The sequence below is a fragment of the Lucilia sericata genome, unplaced genomic scaffold (assembly GCF_015586225.1).
Source record: "Lucilia sericata isolate MDLA Ls3-8-SP2 unplaced genomic scaffold, ASM1558622v1 Contig001062F_arrow, whole genome shotgun sequence".
NCBI classification, from domain to species: Eukaryota; Metazoa; Arthropoda; class Insecta; order Diptera; family Calliphoridae; genus Lucilia; species Lucilia sericata.
Genome location: NW_023995039.1, coordinates 26,934 through 49,875, shown reverse-complemented (window position 1 = coordinate 49,875; position 22,942 = coordinate 26,934). Strand labels below are relative to the sequence as shown.

The 22,942-nt window shown below is 29.3% G+C and overlaps 2 protein-coding genes across 5 annotated transcripts in view; both read right to left on the bottom strand.

The window, feature by feature from the left end:
- The window catches only part of LOC119609797 (serine/threonine-protein kinase GL21140), a 43,054-nt gene extending 41,069 nt beyond the window's left edge, over positions 1-1,985 (bottom strand). The window contains exons 1-2 of one of the 3 annotated variants that reach the window (XM_037964741.1): positions 1,805-1,985; positions 1,014-1,222 (exon numbers count right to left, since the gene is read on the bottom strand). In XM_037964741.1, coding sequence (XP_037820669.1) covers positions 1,014-1,018 — 5 coding nt within the window. In that variant the 5' untranslated portion in view covers positions 1,019-1,222; positions 1,805-1,985. Of the gene's footprint in view, positions 1-1,013; positions 1,223-1,684 lie in introns of all 3 variants that reach the window. The other 2 variants (XM_037964742.1, XM_037964743.1) reach the window with 2 other exon arrangements.
- Positions 1,986-5,233: 3,248 nt separating this feature from the next.
- Positions 5,234-21,491, bottom strand: LOC119609791 (sarcolemmal membrane-associated protein). Of its 2 annotated transcripts, XM_037964728.1 has the most exons (5): positions 21,475-21,491; positions 21,244-21,262; positions 10,636-12,485; positions 9,400-10,110; positions 5,234-8,913 (listed from the first exon to the last, which is right to left on the bottom strand). In XM_037964728.1, the coding sequence occupies exons 3-5, from the start codon at positions 12,481-12,483 to the stop codon at positions 7,462-7,464; spliced, it is 4,011 nt and encodes a 1,336-aa protein (XP_037820656.1). In that variant the 5' UTR covers positions 12,484-12,485; positions 21,244-21,262; positions 21,475-21,491; the 3' UTR covers positions 5,234-7,461. The 2 variants fall into 2 exon arrangements, with proteins under 2 accessions (XP_037820656.1, XP_037820657.1); XM_037964729.1 differs by lacking the exons at positions 21,244-21,262; positions 21,475-21,491 and adding an exon at positions 20,011-20,305.
- Between the last annotated feature and the right edge of the window lie 1,451 nt (positions 21,492-22,942).

Here is a 22,942-nt window from a genome sequence, read left to right as displayed (position 1 = left end):
TCTATCTATCTATCTATCTATCTATCTATCTATCTATCTATCTATCTATCTATCTATCTATCTATCTATCTATCTATCTATCTATCTATCTATCTATCTATCTATCTATCTATCTATCTATCTATCTATCTATCTATCTATCTATCTATCTATCTATCTATCTATCTATCTATCTATCTATCTATCTATCTATCTATCTATCTATCTATCTATCTATCTATCTATCTATCTATCTATCTATCTATCTATCTATCTATCTATCTATCTATCTATCTATCTATCTATCTATTCTATCTATCTATCTATCTATCTATCTATCTATCTATCTATCTATCTATCTATCTATCTATCTATCTATCTATCTATCTACTATCTATCTATCTATCTATCTATCTATCTATCTATCTATCTATCTATCTATCTATCTATCTATCTATCTATCTATCTATCTATCTATCTATCTATCTATCTATCTATCTATCTATCTACTATCTATCACTATCTATCTATCTATCTTCTATCTATCTATCTATCTATCTATCTATCTATCTATCTATCTATCCTATCTATCTATCTATCTATCTATCTATCTATCTATCTATCTATCTATCTATCTATCTATCTATCTATCTATCTATCTATCTATCTATCTATCTATCTATCTATCTATCTATCTATCTATCTATCTATCTATCTATCTATCTATCTATCTATCTATCTATCTATCTATCTATATCTATACTCCGGGACACCACGAACTTTTTTTCTACTAAAATTTAAATTTTTCATTTCATATTTAAATTAACATTCATTATGCAAAGTTTTATAAATACCACATACCAAAATAAATATTCCTTGGAAACCAAGAACGACTTGAAACAAAAAATTACAGCCGGTTGCAAAACATTTTCAATTATACATTATCACCTTTCCATTTATAGGTATACATTTCATTTTATTACATTACATAAAATAAATGTAAAAATATATATAAAATAACAAATAAAACTTACCTCATTGATTATTTTCCTAAATCCTCGTCGTAAAAATGTTTGCTTCTATTGTTTTGACAACCACACGAAACCAAAAATCAACAACAATGTAGAGACAATTAGTTAAAAACAATTGTCGTTGTTATAAATAAATCGTTAAGTTTTTTTTTTGTTGTAAAAATTAATTGAATTTTTTTCGTTTTTCATTAAATATGTTTCACATATGTAGGCTATATAAGGCAAAAAACAAACATAAAAATTATTAATTAATAAACACCAAAAAGGCTATTTATTATTAAAAAAAATTTTAAATTCTTTATAATTAACGCTTTGGCAACACTTTTTCTTTTTATTTTTCTTGTTTTTATTTTTTCTTTCCAAATCCCTACTTTAACATTCGTTAAAATGTCATAGATTTTTTTTACTTCGTTATAATTTTTCTTTCTTTTTTTTTTTTTTTGCATAAAATTTTTTTCTCACTATAGTCGGCTTTTTGCTACCACCCAACCCATTTTAACACAAAAACATAAAGCTAGCTTTTGGTATGTTTAAATTATAAATTTTTAATTAATATACAATACTAGTGCTATATTTTATTTAATAAAGAGCAATATACTATTAAAAATTTCCTTATTTTAATTTTATTTGCCCAAATAAAAAGAAAGAAAAAAACACTATTCACACACACGCACCAACACTTAAAATTTGAGTTTAGTAAGAATTCTTTTATTTGTCATGGAGACATTTGTATTTGTTGTTTTTTTTTTTTTTCTTTTAAACACGAGTTTTCTTTTGTTAAATAATTAAATTACTTTTTTATTACTGCTTTTGTAATTTCGCTAATAAATTTTTCTTTTTTTATATCCAGATCTTTAAGATTTAATATTTTTTAAATGTTAAAAGAAAACATTCTCTCTGAAATTCTATTTTACTATATTTCCGCTTTTACACGACCACTCGTTTTGCCAGCACTCGTTGCACTGAAAAAGACAAAGAAGAATATCGTTGAAAAAGTGCTGTCTAATTTGCTTTTTAAGTTAGAAGAAAGAAATAAAATGAAATAGAACAAAAAAAGTAATGTCAATAACATGGCATACTTAACTAGGGGAATTTTCCAAAAATTTTTCCTGTATTTTGTTTCTTACATATCTTTTGCATAGATGTCAAAAACAGCAAGTATTATTTTATATATTATTAAAAAATAAACATAAAATTATTAATATTCATAATAACAACATATACAAAACTTTGACAGCTACGTAAACCAAGCGAACGTAAAATATTATCAGCTGATTGAATAACACCACCTTATGTGAATTCAATTTGAAGAAAATCGTTGAAAAAGTGCTGCCTAATTTAAAAGAATGTTTCGTTAAATTGAGAGTTACCGTATTCTTTGATATAAAAAGGAAAATGAAGAAAGCGTTAAAAAATATGTTTGTGGTGAAAACAAGAATTTTTAATTCACGTCTACGTACAAAATTATTTCATTACATTGTGATTAACAGCAATTTCTTAAATTAATGAATTTTTAACTGACAAATAAAAAGGCAAAGGTTTATTTTTAATTATTTATATGGCAGCTTTACACTAATGTTATTTTTATATGACACAAACTTAAGGGCCTTATTACACGATCACACATTACGTACGTAAAGTATAATGAATTTCTTCCGTATGAGAAAAAAGAGAATAAAGTCGTTAGTAAGTAAGTAAGTTAAGTAAGTCAGTACGTAAGTATAAGTAAGTAAGTAGTCAGTACAGTACGTAATCAGTAAGTAAGTAAGTAAGTAAGTAAGTAGTAAGTAAGTAAGTAGTAAGTAAGTATAGTAGCCGTCAGTCAGTAAGTCGTCCGTGTAAGTAAGTAAGTAAGTAAGTAAGTCCGGTAAGTAGTACTAGTAAGTTTAGTAAGTAGTACGTACGTAGTAAGTCGTCGTAAGTAAGTCAGGTAAGTAAGTAAGTAAGTAAGTAAGTAAGTAAGTAAGTAAGTAAGTAAGTAAGTAAGTAAGTAAGTAAGTAAGTAAGTAAGTAAGTAAGTAAGTAAGTAAGTAAGTAAGTAAGTAAGTAAGTAAGTAAGTAAGTAAGTAAGTAAGTAAGTAAGTAAGTAAGTAGTAAGTAAGTAAGTAAGTAAGTAAGTAAGTAAGTAAGTAAGTAAGTAAGTAAGTAAGTAAGTAAGTAAGTAAGTAAGTAAGTAAGTAAGTAAGTAAGTAAGTAAGTAAGTAAGTAAGTAAGTAAGTAAGTAAGTAAGTAAGTAAGTAAGTAAGTAAGTAAGTAAGTAAGTAAGTAAGGAAGTAAGTAAGTAAGTAAGTAAGTAAGTAAGTAAGTAAGTAAGTAAGTAAGTAAGTAAGTAAGTAAGTAAGAGTAAGTAAGTAAGTAAGTAAGTAAGTAAGTAAGTAAGTAAGTAAGTAAGTAAGTAAGTAAGTAAGTAAGTAAGTAAGTAAGTAAGTAAGTAAGTAAGTAGAAGTAAGTAAGTAAGTAAGTAAGTAAGTAAGTAAGTAGAAGTAAGTAAGTAAGTAAGTAAGTAAGTAAGTAAGTAAGTAAGTAAGTAAGTAAGTAAGTAAGTAGTAAGTAGTAAGTAAGTAAGTAAGTAAGTAAGTAAGTAAGTAAGTAAGTAAGTAAGTAAGTAAGTAAGTAAGTAAGTAAGTAAGTAAAAGTAAGTAAGTAGTAAGTAAGTAAGTAAGTAAGTAAGTAAGTAAGTAAGTAAGTAAGTAAGTAAGTAAGTAAGTAAGTAAGTAAGTAAGTAAGTAAGTAAGTAAGTAAGTAAGTAAGTAAGTAAGTAAGTAAGTAAGTAAGTAAGTAAGTAAGTAGTAAGTAAGTAAGTAAGTAAGTAAGTAAGTAAGTAAGTAAGTAAGTAAGTAGTAAGTAAAGTAAGTAAGTAAGTAAGTAAGTAAGTAAGTTTCTTTCAATTAAGTACAAAAACTACAGCTGTAATAATTTCCTACAATCTACTTACAACTATTGAAATTTAAAAAAATTCGATATTATTAAAAAGTCTTAAAAGCTATAATAGTTTTTGTTGTTTAAAAAAATTGCCTAATTCTCATGTAATAAGTTTGTTCTTAACAATCATCCACATGTTTTCATCTGTTACACTAATAATTTCAAACAATAAATTGTTTACAAAATGCCATACATTTAACAATAACAATATTAAATTATTATTCTACATAAAGTATGACACATGTTAACGTATTACCCACTCTTCCCCTTTTTTTACCCCTTCTATACACTCTTATTGTATTAATTTTTGTTCGATTACATGGATATTGCAATTTATGAAAACAAAATTCTTACTATTTATAAACAAATCAATGGCGGATAGAGTTTTTAATAAACAATTATACATGTATAGAAAAAAAAAGTCGTTCAAGATAAAGAATGTCTTGTAGAGTTATATAAATGTACAGTGAAGAAAAATAGTTTGTACAAACACAATTAATAAACAATAACAAAATTATTAAAATAATTTTTAGGGGAGGAAAGTTTATTATATAAAACAAATGCAAACAATTTGTTTGGAGCAATAAATCAAACAATTGCTGCAAACACATAATCATTTGTATAAGGTGTGGTGTCAAATAAAATATTGACAAAATTGATTTATTTTTAAAAATACTGAGTTAGAAGTTAAGTTTTTTATATTTCAAGTCCATTACTTACTGTTTATTTTGGGGTTTTTAGGAACGTTGAAGAAAATATCTTTAAAAATTATATGTTTTTCGTTTATAATAATTATTTATCTTTCATTTTATTATAATTACTTATTATTTGTTTGTTTTTTTGTTTGTATATGTATGTATATTTATTTCATGGTAATTAAATATTAATAATAATTGATTTTTCTGTTTGTTTTATATGCATATAATTTACAATAATTTAGCATTTATTTATTTTATTTTTGTTGTTGTTGCTAATTATTATTTTTCAGCAAAATTTTTCTTTAAATATTTTGTTTTTTTTTTATCATTCTGGCAAATGGTTTGCATATCTAAAAAAAAATTGTGGATTAAAAAAATTTAATGATTTGTTTAACAAAATTATAATAAACACAACAAAAAACATAAAAAAATTTAAATTAAATTAGAAAAAAAGTAGCTTTTTTAAAACCATACAATGATTTTTTACAAAAAGAAATAAAGTTTAAAAATAAATTTATAACTAATAAAATAAAGAATTAACTATAAATAAAAAAAGAAAAACTTAAAATAATTAACAAAATTCAATTAATAAGGTTTTCTTAGTTTTTCTGTTTTTTTTTTTTTTTTTTGTTTCTCTTTTTTTCTACAAATGCAAATTTATGTGGTAGTTGTTATTTCTATATTGTTTCTGGTGTTTTGTTTTGTAATATTTTGTTTAAATAGAGCTTTTTAATAAACAATTAGCTTATATAGCGTTTGAAATTTATAAAAATACAATAGACATAATGTGTTAATAACTTATATAGATTGGGTTGCTTTTATATAAAAGTTAAAAAAGTTAATTTTTAAAAAAATGTTTAACAATTTAAAGCTTGAAAGAAGAAAATTGCATTTTTTTTTTTTGAAATCTCTTTCAAATAGAAGAAGTTTTTGTAAATATTGAACAAGAAATTCTAATATTTTTTTATTTTTTTATAAAATTTCAAAAATTTCCTAAACATAACGTTGTAGAATTAAATTAACTAGAGACCAAGCGTAACTGCAAATATTCAGCCTGAAAAGGATTAAATTTTCATCCTAAATCGTAACAAAGTCTTGCTGTTTATAGTCTGGTATATAACTAGATAATAGTCAAGTCTATTACCATATTCAGGCTATAGTTCAGACTTTAAGCTATTGTCATAACTGTAATCCAGACAAGAAAGAAAGCATGAATAAAGTTGTTCAGACTTTAGTGTAGACAATAGTCAAAACGTTAGTCAAGACAATAACCATGACAATAGATAAGACAATAGTGCAGACTGTAGTCAAGACAATAGTCCAGACTGTAGTCAAGACAATAGTCCAGACTGTAGTCAAGACAATAGTCCTGACTATAGTCAAGACAATAGTCCAGACTGTAGTCAAGACAATAGTCCAGACTGTAGTCAAGACAATAGTCCTGACTATAGTCAAGACTTATAGTCTGCTAGACAAAAGTCTGGACTATATATGTAGGACAATAGTTTAATCTTTAACCAAGATTGTATTTTAGACTTTAGTCATGACTATAGTCAATACTTTAGTCATGAATATATTCAAGACTTTAATCATGACTATAGTCAAGACTTTAGTTTAGGCAGTAGCCTAGATTATAGTAGTAATAGTTTAGATTTTTGGACAAGACAATAGGCCAGATTATATATCAAATTTTAGATAAAACAATTATCCCATTCACAACTCTCTTGTATCTACGTAACATGTTCATTTAGTTTATTGTGTAAAAATGTTGTTGGTAATTTCCATTAAAACTCGTTTGTTTATTTATTTTGTTTTCAATGTCAAACTATCATTCTCATGTGAGTGCCCAATTTATAAGAAGTTAAAACAGCAAAAGAATAATTTCATAAAGTAAACTTTAAAAAAAGTAAAATAAAATGAAAAATAATTCATATTAGTGGCATAATTAATTAAGTTTTTTCAATTTAATTGTATTTTTATAAATATTTAAGATGTTTTTTCTTAGTTTTTAAACAACATGACTTTTTAAAAACAATATAAAAATACAATGGAAAAAATACACAAAAAAGCAAGCCAGATATCGGAATTCTGCAATTTAATAAACAATACGAAATACAAGACCAGTTGTGAATTGGACAAATTAAAACAATATTAAAATTTAAACTTTTCCCCTTTATCCTCTCCAATATAAAAACATAAACAAATGCTTTAATTTGTGATGCTTTAAATAAAAGTAAAACCCAAACTAAAAAGTTAATTAAGACAAATTTAATAAAATAAAATACATATAAACAAAATAAAGTATTTGTTGCTAGTTTTTTGCAAAATACATAATAATAAAAATAAAAATAATGTTAATAATATGATTATAATAATAAGTATAATAATTAAAGATCATATTATACAGGCCTTGTTTTTGTTATTGTTTTTAGTTGTATATAAGATGTTAAATGTTAAATAGATCTTTTTTATTAGCTTTACTTTTGTTAATAATTGAAAATTGAGTTGTATTTTTTTATTATATATATTTATGTTTATGTATTTTATTATAACATATATATGCAATATATTAATTTTATTTTTTTTTGTTGTTTTTTTATTTATTTGTTAATAAAATATTTATAAAAGTAAGCAAAATAATAATAATGATTACATTAAAACAAATTAAAAAAAAAGAAGAAAAACATATAATTAAAACGTTAATATGGAGGGTTTTTAGGTGTTATTATGTATTATTAGAAAAATTGAAAATTTGGAAAAATTTGTTAAGAGAAATAATTGCAATGGAAGCTAGAGCAGGGTATGATTAGTTACAAAAAAAAAAGATTTATTTAATAATAAGTGGTTAAAAAATAGATGATAATTGCTAAAATTACAAAACTACAAGGTAGATATTGTTTAAGCAATACATCTTTTGTAGTTCCAGTTAAATTATTAGCTTTTAGCTTGAGTAACGCAATTTCATTGCGTAAATCAATATTTTCCCTTTGCTGTTGATCTAAGCGTTCCTTGTAAGTGATTAACTCTTCCTCACGTTCTAAGGCGGTTACATTGATGGCATTCAAGACAGCATCCTCTTCTAGCTCCAATTCCTTGGCCAGTTGAGCATCGATTTCCGGGCAGGGTGGTTTTGAAGCGTTTGTTTCCAATTTTTCACTATCACTGTTATTTTTATTGTTTTCAGTGATAACTTGTTCTAAGGCCTTTTTATCATTCTTTAAGGCTTCTATGATTTTATTAAGATTTTCCATTTTAAGCTTAACATCATCACATTCCACTTGCATGATTTCCAAAGTGTGTTGGGCTTCTAATTCGGTCTGTTGCAGCTTTTCATTTAAGGCTCCCACTTGCAGTTGATATTCTTTGAGTTGTTGTAATAATAACTCATCATTAGAGGTTTCAGTTTTCACATTTATAACCGTACCGCTGTGAGAACTATCTATAGGGGAGGATAACGTTAGACTTTCAACCTCTGAGTCGGATTCAGTGATATCCGAGGCAGAGGATTGTATTGCTGTTTGACTGTCGAACTTTTTGCTGGCCACTCTTGTGGGTCTAGTGGCATAGGTAGGGAATTGTGTTTTAACTTTGATATTGGGAGGCGGTGACTTTTCTTTATCACCTTCGGGCTGTTGTTCATTATATTTGTGTTGGTGTGTCACTTCCTGGTCCCTTACACTATCCCATATTTCATTGTAAGCTTCTCTTAGCATATTAACACTTGATTTTAATAATAAATATTTTTTATTTTCCTTAGAAAGCACCTGTTTAACAGATGATGTGCTTGATTTGCCATTACGTTTAATAATGAACTCTTGCTCAGCACAAGCACCTTGTTCTTCATCAGCATCCTCCTCATCGCTGCTATCCATTTCATCCTGCTCCTCCTCCTCCTTAATCTCCGGTTTAACTTTAGCACTTGTTTCAGTTGCAGTTTCGGTTTCATTTTCAATTTCCGCTTCTAATTGTTTTAAATTTTTTTGTACATTTTTTAATTTACTGGTGAAATTATTAAATAATTCTTCAGGCATTTGTGTGGGTTTAGCTAGTTTTAACTTTGTTTCCGTTAAAATGCCAGCCTCACTTTCACCCTCATTATGACCATCGATATCGACGTCTCCGTCCTCATTTTCGTTTTCATTACAGATGGCTTTGAATATATCAAAAGAGCCTTCGTTTTTATTTAAATCGGAATTTTGTAACCACTTCATAATGGTCGTTTCTTTGACACGTTTTGGTGATGTTTTCTCTTTCGTAGCATCAAATGCTTTGGCTTTTTTAAGCTTTGAGGATTTAAGAATAAAAGATTTTGACTAAATATTTTGTATTTATATTTCTTCTACTTCGTCGAGACTTTAGTCAAGACAATAGCCAAGATTATAGTTCAGACTCTAGACCGGACTATAGTCAAGACAAATGTTCAAACTATAGAAAGTTATGGTTTAGACTTTAGTCTAGACAATAGCCAAGTCAACAATTAATACTTAAGACAATCGTCAAAACAATAATCAAACCTTTAGTCAAGAGTATAAGCAAGACTTTAGTCAAAACAATAGTCTGATTCAAACTCTAGGCCAGACTATAGTCAGAACAACAGTCCAAACTATAGAAGGCTATAGTTTAGACTTTAGTCAAGACCATACCCAAGATTATAGTTCAGACTATAGGCCCAACTATAGTCATGACAAAAGTCTTGCTAGTTAATAAATATCTTACTAAATTCTATGGCCTGTTTAAGAAATAAATAATAATAGAATAAAACAACTAACCTCGGCTTTATCCTGCTCCTCATCGACACCATTTAATTGTTCACCAAATATGGAAGTTAAATGTGGTCTGGCTTTTGATTTTTTTCTATTTATGACAAATTTGGACTGGGTGTCATCCTCTTCTTTAGCCTCAATTTCTGCATTATTACCATTACGTTTATTTTCACTCTTCTCCACAGCTAAAGCATCATTTTCATCTTCGTTCTCATTATCATCCTCATCATCATCATCACTGCTATCTTCATCATCGCCCAAATCCATATCTGCTATAGCGGCATCCAATTTCTCTATGGCCTGCTTTTCCAATAATTGCTCCTCATTTTCTAGTAGTTCGGCTCTTTTAATTAACAATTCTGAAATTTTCTTTTTTAAATCTTCACATTCTAATTCACGTTCACGCAGTTTTTCGCTAAGCTCTACAATACGCTGTTCTTCACGTTCTTTGGCCTCTTGCTGCAGACGAGCAGTCTCATCTTTATACTCATTGTATTCGGTTTCGAGGCGCAGCAGACGTGTGTTGACCTCCTGTAAGGTTTGTTTGGAGTTCATTATTTGATCGCGCAGTAGAGAGCATTCGTTATCGGATTGTGTATAGGCAGATTCCATTTTTGCTAGCATTTGCATGGCATCACAACGTTCTTGATAGACTTTGCGTAAGGCCTCTTTGGCGGTATGTTGATATGAAGTTTTATCATCGAGTAATTTAAGAACCTAGAAGTGGAGTCGAAAAGGAAACGTTAGAATGAAGTTGAATTTGTAAATGAACTAGTATGTGAACTAGTCTATGAACTAGACTATGAACTAGTCTATGAACTAGTCTATGGACTAGAGTATGAACTAGTTTATTTACTAGTCTATGAACTAATCCGTGGACTAGTCTATTGATTAGTCTATGGACTAGTCTTTGAAGTATTCTATTGACTAGTCTATTGAATTGTCTATAGATTAGTCTATGGACTAGTCTATTGACTAATCTTAGGACTAGTCTTTGGACTACTCTATGAACTAGTTTACGGACAAGTCTATGAACTAGTTTACGGACTAATCTATGGACTAGTTTATGAACTAGTCTATGGACTAGTCTATTGAATTGCCTATAGATTAGACTATTGAATTGTCTATAGAATAGTCTATTGACTAATCTATAGACTAGTCTATGGACTAGCCTATTTACTAGTCTATGGACTAATCTATTGACTAGCCTATGGACTAGTCTATTGATCTTTAAATATCTACCTCATTTCTTAATAAATTTTCGGGTACATTTTTCTCCATGAACTGCAGTTTCTTCTCCAACGAGTGTATACGATGCAATAGCTGATCTTCAGTGATCATTGATTGCCAACATAACGCTGAATTCTTGCGTGTAGCGTCTAAGACATTTTGTATATTACACAATTTGGAAGTTAAAACCTTTTCACGTTGTGAGGTTTCCTGTATGTAAAGATTTAAACGATGCAGCTCATCGTAACTAATGCGTCCCTCACCCGAATATTGACTACGATGGGCATTCGTATCAATCGATATGGCTTCACGGCCATCAGGTAAATACAATTTAACACAGGCTATTATACAGCCATGAACTTCTTTGCGGGAATTTTCCAAAACATCCACACCGAATTTGACAATATCCCCAAAATGCAGTTCAGCCTCTTCGTCGCCCAACTTATTGTCATTTATAAAGGTGCCATTCGATGATTTGGTATCTTTGACCCAGAATTTGCCATCGGGTGTATACCAAATGACAGCATGTTTACGCGATAATACTTTACAATCGAAAATGGCATTATTTTCGCTGGCTTTACTCTTGGCTATTAAGCGTCCCACCATGCACTCGACGTTGGGGGTCAGACTGATGGTACGTGTTTGAAATGGATGCGAATTGCCCTCACAGATCAAAACAATCTTTGCTAGACCATTATTATCGTAAGTTGCGGCAGGTACTGTTGCTGTGTTGGACGTTGTAGTGCCTTCCAGCAGATTACTATCACTTTTGTTTTGATTTATTTGATTTGAATCCAACATATTAAACGATTGATTTAGTTGTTTGGCAGTTAGACTGTTGTTATTGTTGGCGGCTATGGTTGTCGTGGGTTTTTGCAGACTAGCTACATTTGCCGTTAATGCCAATTGACTGAGAAAGTTAGGCTGCAAACCAGCTGCTGCCACTGAATTATTAGCATTATTGGTGGCATTCAAAGCTGTCTGTAAAGCACTGCTCAGAGCCTGAGGCGTTATGGGACAACTAAGTGGCACCTGTTGTTGTTGTTGTGTTATAATATTCTGTTGCTGATTATTTTGTTGTATTTTTATAGTTTGTATGGGGGCTGTGGTTAGAGTGTTGGTATTGGAATTTGGATATGAGTTAGATTCTTCTAGATCCTTATTATTGCCCGTATGATTTAGATTATTGATAAGTGCAGTCTGCTGCTGTTGCTGTGACTCCTCCAATTCTTTTTCCTCTTTTAGCGGTGACTCTTTTGTATTCTCAGCCATTATTTTTATACTATTATTATAGTTTAAAACAGATTCATTCAAATTATTATGCTCTTCTTTTAGCTGCTGTTTGGTTGTGGCTGCTGCAGTGGATATCTTTCCAATTTCAGCGATTTTACATTCGTTTATATCGACATCGACTTCGTTTAATTCATTATTATATACGATTTCTATAGAATTTTTATCTTTTATTATTTCATTTAATTTTTGTTGTTGTTCGTTGTTGGCGTTATCGTTTGCTAATGTTTTATTTATTGTTTTTGTTGCTGTTGTTGCTGCCGTTGTTTCTGGTTTTGCTATTTCGGTTGCTATTTCTCTTGATGATATTACTGTTGTTTCCGTAGTTATGGAATTTATAGAATCTCCTGCTACAGTTTCTGTTTGTTTACTATTTGTTGCATTACTATTTGCATTAACAATTGCTCCTCCTGTTGCTGATATTGATTCTGTGAGTGGATGCTCAGCAATATTGGCTGTTGCTGCTGTGCTTGACGTTGTTGCTGCTGTACCGGCTGTGGTTGTTGTATTAGCAGTCGTTTTTGGTACATCTTCACTTTTATTTTGCCATTCGTTGCTGACTAAAACCATAACTAGAAAATTAAAAAAGTTATATATTTATTTAAAATTTTCTATATAGTTTTTATTGACAGAAAGAAAAGGTTTATTCATTGCATTTAAATTTCAACTAAGATTTGCATAAAGTAGTTGTTTGTGCAATCATACAAGAAACAAAATATCTAGAAAATATGGAATATTACATTTAAAAGAAAATTTTAAAAGAAAAATGTTTGTATTTAGTTTACAGACGTGTGTTTTTATTGTAAAACGTTTATAGTAAAAGTAATACAGTGAATTAAGATTACATACATTTCTATTAAATTTTTATTTAGAATTGTACACTTTTTGTGAAAAGTATAAAATGTGCAGGTTCTTTAATTAAAATTAATAGACATATTATATTTATTAATCCTGAGAACTATTTCTCTAGTAATATAGTTCAAAGAAAATGTTAATAATAGTTTTGTTAAATAATTAAGAAAACCGCAAATTGTATAAGAAAATATAAATAAAAATAACGATACTATGCATATTGTGACCACAGTTATCATTAGAAAAGTTGAATTAAAATAATTAGAAAAATTAAAAATAAAATACATAATTTAATAAATCAGTTCAGTTCTAGTTTAATTTAAGTTGAGTTCTAGTTCAGTTCTAGTTCAGTTCTAGTTCAGTTCTAGTTCAGTTCTAGTTCAGTTCTAGCTCAGTTCTAGCTCAGTTCTAGTTCAGTTCTAGTTCAGTTCTAGTTCTAGTTCATATCTAGTTCAGTTCTAGTTCAGTTCTAGTTCAGTTCTAGTTCAGTTCTAGTTCAGTTCTAGTTCAGTTCTAGTTCAGTTCTAGTTCAGTTCTAGTTCAGTTCTAGTTCAGTTCTAACTCAGTTCTAGTTCAGTTCTAGTTCAGTTCTAGTTCAGTTCTAGTTCGGTTCTAGTTCAGTTCTAGTTCAGTTCTATTCAGTTCTAGTTCAGTCCTAGTTCAGTTCTAGTTCAGTTTTAGTTCAGTCTAGTTCAGTTCTAGTTCAGTTCTAGTTCAGTTCTAGTTCAGTTCTAGTTCAGTTCTAGTTCAGTTCTAGTTCAGTTCTAGTTCAGTTCTAGTTCAGTTCTAGTTCAGTTCTAGTTCAGTTCTAGTTCAGTTGCTAGTTCAGTTCTAGTTCAGTTCTAGTTCAGTTCTAGTTCTAGTTCTAGTTCTAGTTCAGTTCTAGTTCAGTTCTAGTTCAGTTCTAGTTCAGTTCTAGTTCAGTTCTAGTTCAGTTCTAGTTCAGTCTAGTTCAGTTCTAGTTCAGTTCAGTTCATTCTAGTTCAGTTCAGTTCTAGTTCATTCAGTTAGTTCTAGTTCAGTTCTAGTTCAGTTCTAGTTCAGTTCTAGTTCAGTTCTAGTTCAGATTCTAGTTCAGTTCTAGTTCAGTTCTACGTTCAGTTTCTAGTTCAGTTCTAGTTCAGTTCTAGTTCAGTTCTAGTTCAGTTCTAGTTCAGTTCTAGTTCAGTTCTAGTTCAGTTCTAGTTCAGTTCTAGTTCAGTTCTAGTTCAGTTCTAGTTCAGTTCTAGTTCAGTTCTAGTTCAGTTCTAGTTCAGTTCTAGTTCAGTTCTAGTTCAGTTCTAGTTCAGTTCTAGTTCAGTTCTAGTTCAGTTCTAGTTCAGTTCTAGTTCAGTTCTAGTTCAGTTCTAGTTCAGTTCTAGTTCAGTTCTAGTTCAGTTCTAGTTCAGTTCTAGTTCAGTTCTAGTTCAGTTCTAGTTCAGTTCTAGTTCAGTTCTAGTTCAGTTCTAGTTCAGTTCTAGTTCAGTTCTAGTTCAGTTCTAGTTCAGTTCTAGTTCAGTTCAGTTCTAGTTCAGTTCAGTTCTAGTTCAGTTCTAGTTCAGTTCTAGTTCAGTTCTAGTTCAGTTCTAGTTCAGTTCTAGTTCAGTTCTAGTTCAGTTCTAGTTCAGTTCTAGTTCAGTTCTAGTTCAGTTCTAGTTCAGTTCTAGTTCAGTTCTAGTTCAGTTCTAGTTCAGTTCTAGTTCAGTTCTAGTTCAGTTCTAGTTCAGTTCTAGCTCAGTTCTAGTTCAGTTCTAGTTCAGTTCTAGTTCAGTTCTAGTTCAGTTCTAGTTCAGTTCTAGTTCAGTTCTAGTTCAGTTCTAGTTCAGTTCTATAGTTCAGTTCTAGTTCAGTTCTAGTTCAGTTCAGTTCTACTTTCAGTTCTAGTTCAGTTTCTAGTTCAGTTCTAGTTCAGTTCTAGTTCAGTTCTAGTTCAGTTCTAGTTCAGTTCTAGTTCAGTTCTAGTTCAGTTCTAGTTCAGTCTAGTTCAGTTCTAGTTCGTTCTAGTTTCAGTTCTAGTTCAGTTCTAGTTCAGTTCTAGCTTCAGTTCTAGTTCAGTTCTAGTTCAGTTCTAGTTCAGTTCTAGTTCAGTTCTAGTTCAGTTCTAGTTCAGTTCTAGTTCAGTTCTAGTTCTAGTATTCTAGTTCAGTTCTAGTTCAGTTCTAGTTCAGTTCTAGTTCAGTTCTAGTTCAGTTCTAGTTCAGTTCTAGTTCAGTTCTAGTTCAGTTCTAGTTCAGTTCTAGTTCAGTTCTAGTTCAGTTCTAGTTCAGTTCTAGTTCAGTTCTAGTTCAGTTCTAGTTCAGTTCTAGTTCAGTTCTAGTTCAGTTCTAGTTCAGTTCTAGTTCAGTTCTAGTTCAGTTCTAGTTCAGTTCTAGTTCAGTTCTAGTTCAGTTCTAGTTCAGTTCTAGTTCAGTTCTAGTTCAGTTCTAGTTCAGTTCTAGTTCAGTTCTAGTTCAGTTTTAGTTCACTTCTTGTTTAATTCTAGTTCAGTTCTAATTCAGTTCCTTTTTCGTTTCTAATTCAATTCCTTTTTCAGTTCAGTTCTAGTTCAGTTCTAGTTCAGTTCTAGTTCAGTTCTAGTTCAGTTCTAGTTCAGTTCTAGTTCAGTTCTAGTTCAGTTCTAGTTCAGTTCTAGTTCAGTTCTAGTTCAGTTCTAGTTCAGTTTTAGTTCACTTCTTGTTTAATTCTAGTTCAGTTCTAATTCAGTTCCTTTTTCGTTTCTAATTCAATTCCTTTTTCAGTTCAGTTCTGTTCAGTTCTAGTTCAGTTCTAGTTCAGTTCTAGTTCAGTTCTTTCAGTTCTAGTTCAGTTCTAGTTCAGTTTTAGTTCACTTCTTGTTTAATTCTAGTTCAGTTCTAATTCAGTTCCTTTTTCGTTTCTAATTCAATTCCTTTTTCAGTTCAGTTCTAGTTCAGTTCTAGTTCAGTTCTAGTTCAGTTCTAGTTCAGTTCTAGTTCAGTTCTAGTTCAGTTCTAGTTCAGTTCTAGTTCAGTTCTAGTTCAGTTCTAGTTCAGTTCTAGTTCAGTTCTAGTTCAGTTCTAGTTCAGTTCTAGTTCAGTTCTAGTTCAGTTCTAGTTCAGTTCTAGTTCAGTTCTAGTTCAGTTCTAGTTCAGTTCTAGTTCAGTTCTAGTTCAGTTCTAGTTCAGTTCTAGTTCAGTTCTAGTTCAGTTCTAGTTCAGTTCTAGTTCAGTTCTAGTTCAGTTCTAGTTCAGTTTTAGTTCACTTCTTGTTTAATTCTAGTTCAGTTCTAATTCAGTTCCTTTTTCGTTTCTAATTCAATTCCTTTTTCGGTTCTAGTTCAGTTTTAAATTATTTTGTATTTAAATATTTTTTAAATGATTACATTAACCGATTATATGACATGACCGGATGATAGAAAAGCCATTGGCATGGTCCCACAAATACGACTCACTACACAATAAGATTTGTTTATAAGAACAAAATTAAATCCCCTAAGTAAGCAAAGTAAAAGTTTATTAACCTTTTTCAATGTATGCAACAAGAAAAAGAATAAATATAAACTTTATAAACTTCACTTAATGCGAATTTGATATAACTGTAAAATTTGAATATTACAAAAATGATTCTTTAAATAAAATTTTACAAATTTTTAGCAAAATATTCATTATATGGAATATCTTTAATACTGTTCCTCTCGTTGCCATTTTGTCTTTAATAAGAGACCGGCTATTTTTTTTTTTTTTTTAATATTTTCAATAAGATAAATCTAAATAATTATAAATTGCGAAACAATAACATTAAACATACAGACAAGTAGATTCATAAAACAGAATACGAAAAAACCCAAACGAAAATTATTCCCTGGCCAAAAAAAAATGTTTTTAAAGTACTAACTTGAAAGTTGGAAAAAAATTTTAAAAATAAACTTAATATAGAACAAAATGTATAGAGAATTATTGGGCAAACCATACAAATAACAAAAACAAAACAAACAAAAAACAACAACTGTCTGAAATGCGTGCATATGAAGCCAAGAAAAATCATTTAAACAGTTGCGTTGTATATAGAAGAGGAAAGTGTGTGTGTATGTTTATTTGCTTTATTATTGAGTAATTGTGGTGTTATTTTTGTAAACAGACAAAACCACCAACAAACAGCCCAAGACTGCAAAAGAAATTAAATGAAATGATATAGACCAACGACTAAACACATATTCCTATATGTATGTATATCTTTGCTATAATATAAACAAACACACAACAAAAAAAACTAAATTTTAATAAGATTTAATATTTAAAAGAAATAAAAAGCAATAAGAACAAAAATTTAAAGTGTTTTAAAGAGAAATTTAAATGTAAAAAATTTAAAGTTTGTAAAATAAATAATATTTAAACAAGATCTCAATTTTTTTAATTGATTTTAATAAAACCATGTTTTACAAGATTATTCTAAAAGATTTTCTAGATATAATTTTAAAAACTGTAAGAAAATGAAAAATTACCCGATATAAATAATTTTTCTTAAGTAAACTATATCAAATATATAATTTAGTTTTAATATCAAAATTCAGAATTTAATTTACGAATACAAATTTGTATCCTTTTAGCTGAAATATGTTTGTTGCCCGGCAACCTGCTAGGCATACATACATAACTTGCAACATAATTAAACGGTATTAATAATATTTGGTTTAAGGGTTGTTTTTTTTTTTGCTAGATAACTTTAAAAATTATCGTTTCAAACTTTTTTTTAGTTAAAAAATACTTTGTCTCTGATAAACTAACTAAAATGTTCATCTGTTTCAAAAGTATTATTATAGTATAACTCATCATACCCATAACAATTTCATCTCTTTTATTTTAGGTCATTGTCCCACTATTTTCTTTATCACAAAATGTTTTAAAAATAAATGTGTGATTGTAACCGCTAACAACAAAACAAAAAATAATAATAAACATAAAACACAATAGAATACTTAATGGTCAATAATAAATTTAATTTTTAAATATTTCGTATTGTTTCCAGTTACAGTGGTGGGGAAAAATATCACAACATTCTAATTCTAATACTACATAATACTAGAAATAGTTCAGTTCTAGTTCCGTTCTAGTTCACTTCTAGTTCCGTTCTAGTTCAGTTCTAGTTCAGTTCTAGTTCAGTTCCAGTTCTAGTTCAGTTCTAGTTCATTTAGTCAGTCTAGTCAGTTCTAGTTCAGTTCTAGTTCAGTTGCTAGTTCAGTTCTAGTTTCAGTTCTAGTTCAGTTCTAGTTCAGTTCTAGTTCAGTTTCTAGTTCAGTTCTTAGTTCAGTTCTAGTTCAGTTCTAGTTCAGTTCTAGTTATTCTAGTCAAGTTCTAGTTTCAGTTCCTAGTTCTAGTTTCTAGTTCTAGTCAGTTCATAGTTCAGTTCTAGTTCAGTCTAGGTCAGTTCTAGGTTCAGTTCTAGTTCCAGTCTAGTGCAGTTTCTAGTTCAGTTCTAGTTCAGTTCTATTTCAGTTCTAGTTAGTTCATAGTTCAGTTCCTAGTTCAGTGCTAGTTCAGTCTAGTTCAGTTCTAGTGCAGTTTCTAGTTCAGTTCTAGTTCAGTTCTATGCAGTTCAGTTCTAGTTCAGTTCTAGTTCAGTTCTAGTTCAGTTCTAGTTCAGTTCTAGTTCAGTTCTAGTTCAGTTCTAGTTCAGTTCTAGTTCAGTTCTAGTTCAGTTCTAGTTCAGTTCTAGTTCAGTTCTAGTTCAGTTCTAGTTCAGTTCTAGTTCAGTTCTAGTTCAGTTCTAGTTCAGTTCTAGTTCAGTTCTAGTTCAGTTCTAGTTCAGTTCTAGTTCAGTTCTAGTTCAGTTCTAGTTCAGTTCTAGTTCAGTTCTAGTTCAGTTCTAGTTCAGTTCTAGTTCAGTTCTAGTTCAGTTCTAGTTCAGTTCTAGTTCAGTTCTAGTTCAGTTCTAGTTCAGTTCTAGTTCAGTTCTAGTTCAGTTCTAGTTCAGTTCTAGTTCAGTTCTAGTTCAGTTCTAGTTCAGTTCTAGTTCAGTTCTAGTTCAGTTCTAGTTCAGTTCTAGTTCAGTTCTAGTTCAGTTGTAGTTCAGTTGTAGTTCAGTTGTAGTTCAGTTCTAGTTCAGTTCTAGTTCAGTTCTAGTTCAGTTCTAGTTCAGTTCTAGTTCAGTTCTAGTTCAGTTCTAGTTCAGTTCTAGTTCAGTTCTAGTTCAGTTCTAGTTCAGTTCTAGTTCAGTGCTAGTTCAGTTATAGTTCAGTTATAGTTCAGTTATAGTTCAGTTCTAGTTCAGTTCTAGTTCAGTTCTAGTTCAGTTCTAGTTCAGTTCTAGTTCAGTTCTAGTTCAGTTCTAGTTCAGTTTCTAGTTCAGTTCTAGTTCAGTTCTAGTTCAGTTCTAGTTCAGTTCTAGTTCAGTTCTAGTTCAGTTCTAGTTCAGTTCTAGTTCAGTTCTAGTTCAGTTCTAGTTCAGTTTCTAGTTCAGTTCTAGTTCAGTTCTAGTTCAGTTCTAGTTCAGTTCTAGTTCAGTTCTAGTTCAGTTCTAGTTCAGTTCTAGTTCAGTTCTAGTTCAGTTTAATTCAGTCATAGTTCCTATTTATGAAAAAAAAACTAATGATTTTCAATTGTTACTATAACTTTACCCACAACTCTACACATATAGAAATACAGTGGAACTAGTAATAGTGCGATCAATTCATACAAAATATTATAAATTCTATATTAGTTTATATTAAAAATCAGATTTCAATACTAATAGGTACATAATAATAAAACTCTAGCAATAAAATCAAATCAAACCCAGCTTGTTAGTGGTTTTTTAAAATCATATGTATGTATATAAACCACAAATCCACATTTAAAATATTGTATATTATAAACAACGTTACATGGTACTGAATATACATAATTGTATAAATACAATGAATAAATAATAAAATCCAAAATTAACATTTCTATTGTTTTACAGGGAGAGAAAAAAAAGAAACTGTAACTAAACTCAACATGAAATTTAGGAATTTCTCTAAAAATTCAAAACTAAAATCATAATAAATCTGAGACAATAACAAAATAAATTTAAAAATTTAAAAAAACAAAATTTATGCAAAATTGAACGACGAGTGCATAGAGAAAAAATAGGTAAAAAACGTTAACAGAATTTTAATTTTTGAGTTTTTTTTTCAAAAAAGTAAAGAGCTTAAGTTTTATATACAACAGATTGGAGTGAAAAGTAATTTGCAAAAACAAATTTGACATAATTAAAGTGTTGAAAATATTAAATAGTAGTAAAAGTAGAATAAAATATTTTATTTATAATAGTTTTGACTACTTTACTGACCAGCTGCTAGACTAGCGGGCAACAAATCTATACAACAACATGTTGTTAACGTAGATGATGATGTTGTTGATGATGACGACGAGGATTCTTCAGGCGGAGACGACGTCAATGTGTTTGATTTAAGAAAATGTTTATAAAATATGAGATAATCAACACTTTTGTTTGGGAATAACAATAAAAGAGAGAAAAAACACCCTTTAGAAATTTGATTAGTTGGTAGTCATTTAGTTAATAATGTTAGTTATGATGGCTGATGACGTGATTCGGTTGGTAACATTTTTTTATATAGAATTTTGTTTACTTAGCTAAAATTTTAAGGATAGAAAATAGATATGTTAAATTTTGGGATCTTCGCGTAGTATTAGATGAATAAATTATAAAAGGTATAAATGACATGGTCCGTTCGCAAGATGCTGCATGACTGTCGAACATAAAGGTCGCCACTATGTTTAGAAGAAAACCCACAGTGAACAATTTTGGAAAACATAACTAAAGTAATTCTATTACAGTAATGCCGCAGAATATTCACCAATTACTATCCGGGTCATTAGAATATGCAATTTTAGCTTTAAATTATATGGAATTTTTTATAATATTTACTTGCTTACACAGTACAATAATGATTATTTTAATAAAAACTTATCAACCAAAAAAAAAACTCTAATTGGAATTCCGTGTGATGACGAGAAATGAACTCAATTGTAAGTTCACTCGCACACAAATGGGCAGATTCTTGACCAATTTTTTTATATTTTAATATTTTTATTATTGTTGTCTTGTTGTCTCGTCAACTTTATTTAACTGTATTGTAATTGTATGCACGACAAACTGACTGTCAGACTCGTTAGACTCATTTGGTTGACTGGCAGTTTTTTTTTTTTTTTTCTTTTTTTTTGTTTTATTGTTGTTGTTGGTGTTGTGTCAGCTAGTTTTTATTGTTGTTGTTGTTATTGTGTGCATATATTATTAATTCCAATAAATTAACTCTCTACTTTAATTTCTTTAATTGAATTTAATTGCACATTTTTTTATTCACATCATACTTTGCTTTACTTTTTCTTTCAAAATATCTACAAAATTTTTTCAGCCTTTTTTATTACTTTTTTTTGTTTTTCACTCTGTATCTTTAATACTTTTTGCTGTAAATTTAATCGATTTACTTTTGTATTTTTTCAGCATATTTTTTATGCATTTTCTTCCTTTTCTTTTAGACAATAATTTTTTTATACGCACCTTTTTCTTATTTGCTTCTCTTTTTCGTTTCAATATAATTTTTTTGCAAAAAAAAAGGAAAAGAAAAAAGAACTTATTATATCGTATTATCTTCAAGAATTTTGTTTTTATACATTTGAGTAAATTGTTATTTTAATAAATAAATCGATTTTTATAGATTTTCGTAATTTCGTTTTTATTAATTTAATTTTTTTTCAATTATTTTTTTTCTTTTATATTATATTATTTCACCAAAAAATTTTTCTCGTTTTGCACAAAGAAATCATTAGAAAAAAACTTGTACACTGAGAGCAAAACGTCAAATAAAACTAAAGAAAAAATGGAGAGACAGGGTTGCATGTGTAGGGAACGCTGGTAAACACAACAAACCACAGTAAAAATTTTTGTGAGTGGTGAATATATATTTTTTTTTGAAGTGGTGTATTATAAAAAATTAGAATTTTAATAATATTTTCAATGAATTGTTAAACTTCTAGACAAAGTGCTTTATTTTTTGATTTATTTATAGAAGAGAAGTAAAACTTTCAGTAGAATATCTTTAAGCAACAGTGACCAGAAGTGGACCAAATTCCGAATACATTGATTATTATATTTTTCATCACTTAAATTCATTTGTAATATCAATGAAATCAGTCAATGATGTCGAAGAAATCAAAAGATATGTTCCTTCAAATTGTATTTAAATATCTAAAAATAAGTTCAGAATGTAATCAGAAAATGAAAATTTTAAATCATTTTTCCTTTACAGGACATAAATTTTGGTCAGAAAGTCGATTAAGACTAATCAGATGGAAAGTGATTTTGAGTCGAACGGTATAGTTGTAGGACCTATATTTATATGTGTTAGAGACTCATAATACCCTCCCCATTATAGTGGTGTAGGGTATAAAAACTTGGCAATGCTTTTGTTTACATTTCTACTGTGAATTATACTCTTCAAGTTGTGAATTAAATATTAATTTTCGTCGTTAACGTTACCGCACACACAATCAGAGACTTGCGCCGATTCGGCTTAAGCCGACTAAGTCTAGCCGCCGAACAAAATGTCAAAGCCGCCGAAAATTTTTCAGCTTAATACGGCTTGAAAATTTCGCCATATTTTGTACAATTTACAGAATACTTTCGCTAAATTTGTGGAATTTTACAATATAAAATTAATTTGTTTTCATTTAAGCAAGTTTTCTTTTATCTAATAATAAGCCGCTCATTGAAATTTGGCCGGTGTAGAACTTTGCTATAAGGCTTCGCCTCAGATATTTTCGTGTTTTCGCGCCTAATTCGAGTCGCTGCTTTGACATCAAACCAGCTTCGTTGACGTCAACGGAGCTACACCTTTTTACATTGCTGGTATGTCATACCGTAAAGGGCTAGGGTACCGAACATGTGTATTTCAAATGGGAAGTGCAGTTGATGTCAATTCTGCCGACTGCGAAAAGAAATTCTGCTAGAATTTTTCGCGCCAAGCTGTTTTCTGCATTTTTTATTTGCCACAAAAAATCTGTTGTTGTGTGTGTGCGAAAATCTAAAATGACAGAAATGATATTCTTTAAATAAAAAATAATAATTGTGGGCTTTATGTCGACTTTAGATCCCTTATAGTTGTCACACTATACCAAATAAGCATTCTTGCTGGAATTAAAGTTTAAAACAAGTTTAATTTCAGTCAAACATTCAAATTTCAAGTGTTGAAATTCACTTT

Bases quoted from the DNA above. Each gene is read 5' to 3' on its own strand.
- LOC119609791 (XM_037964728.1), bottom strand. From the start codon at position 12,483: ATGGTTTTAGTCAGCAACGAATGGCAAAATAAAAGTGAAGATGTACCA. The intron at 10,111-10,635 runs GTAGATATTTAA...CTCCACTTCTAG, and splicing joins AAAATTTATTAAGAAATGAG to GTTCTTAAATTACTCGATGA. The intron at 8,914-9,399 runs GTTAGTTGTTTT...AAATCCTCAAAG, and splicing joins AGGAGCAGGATAAAGCCGAG to CTTAAAAAAGCCAAAGCATT.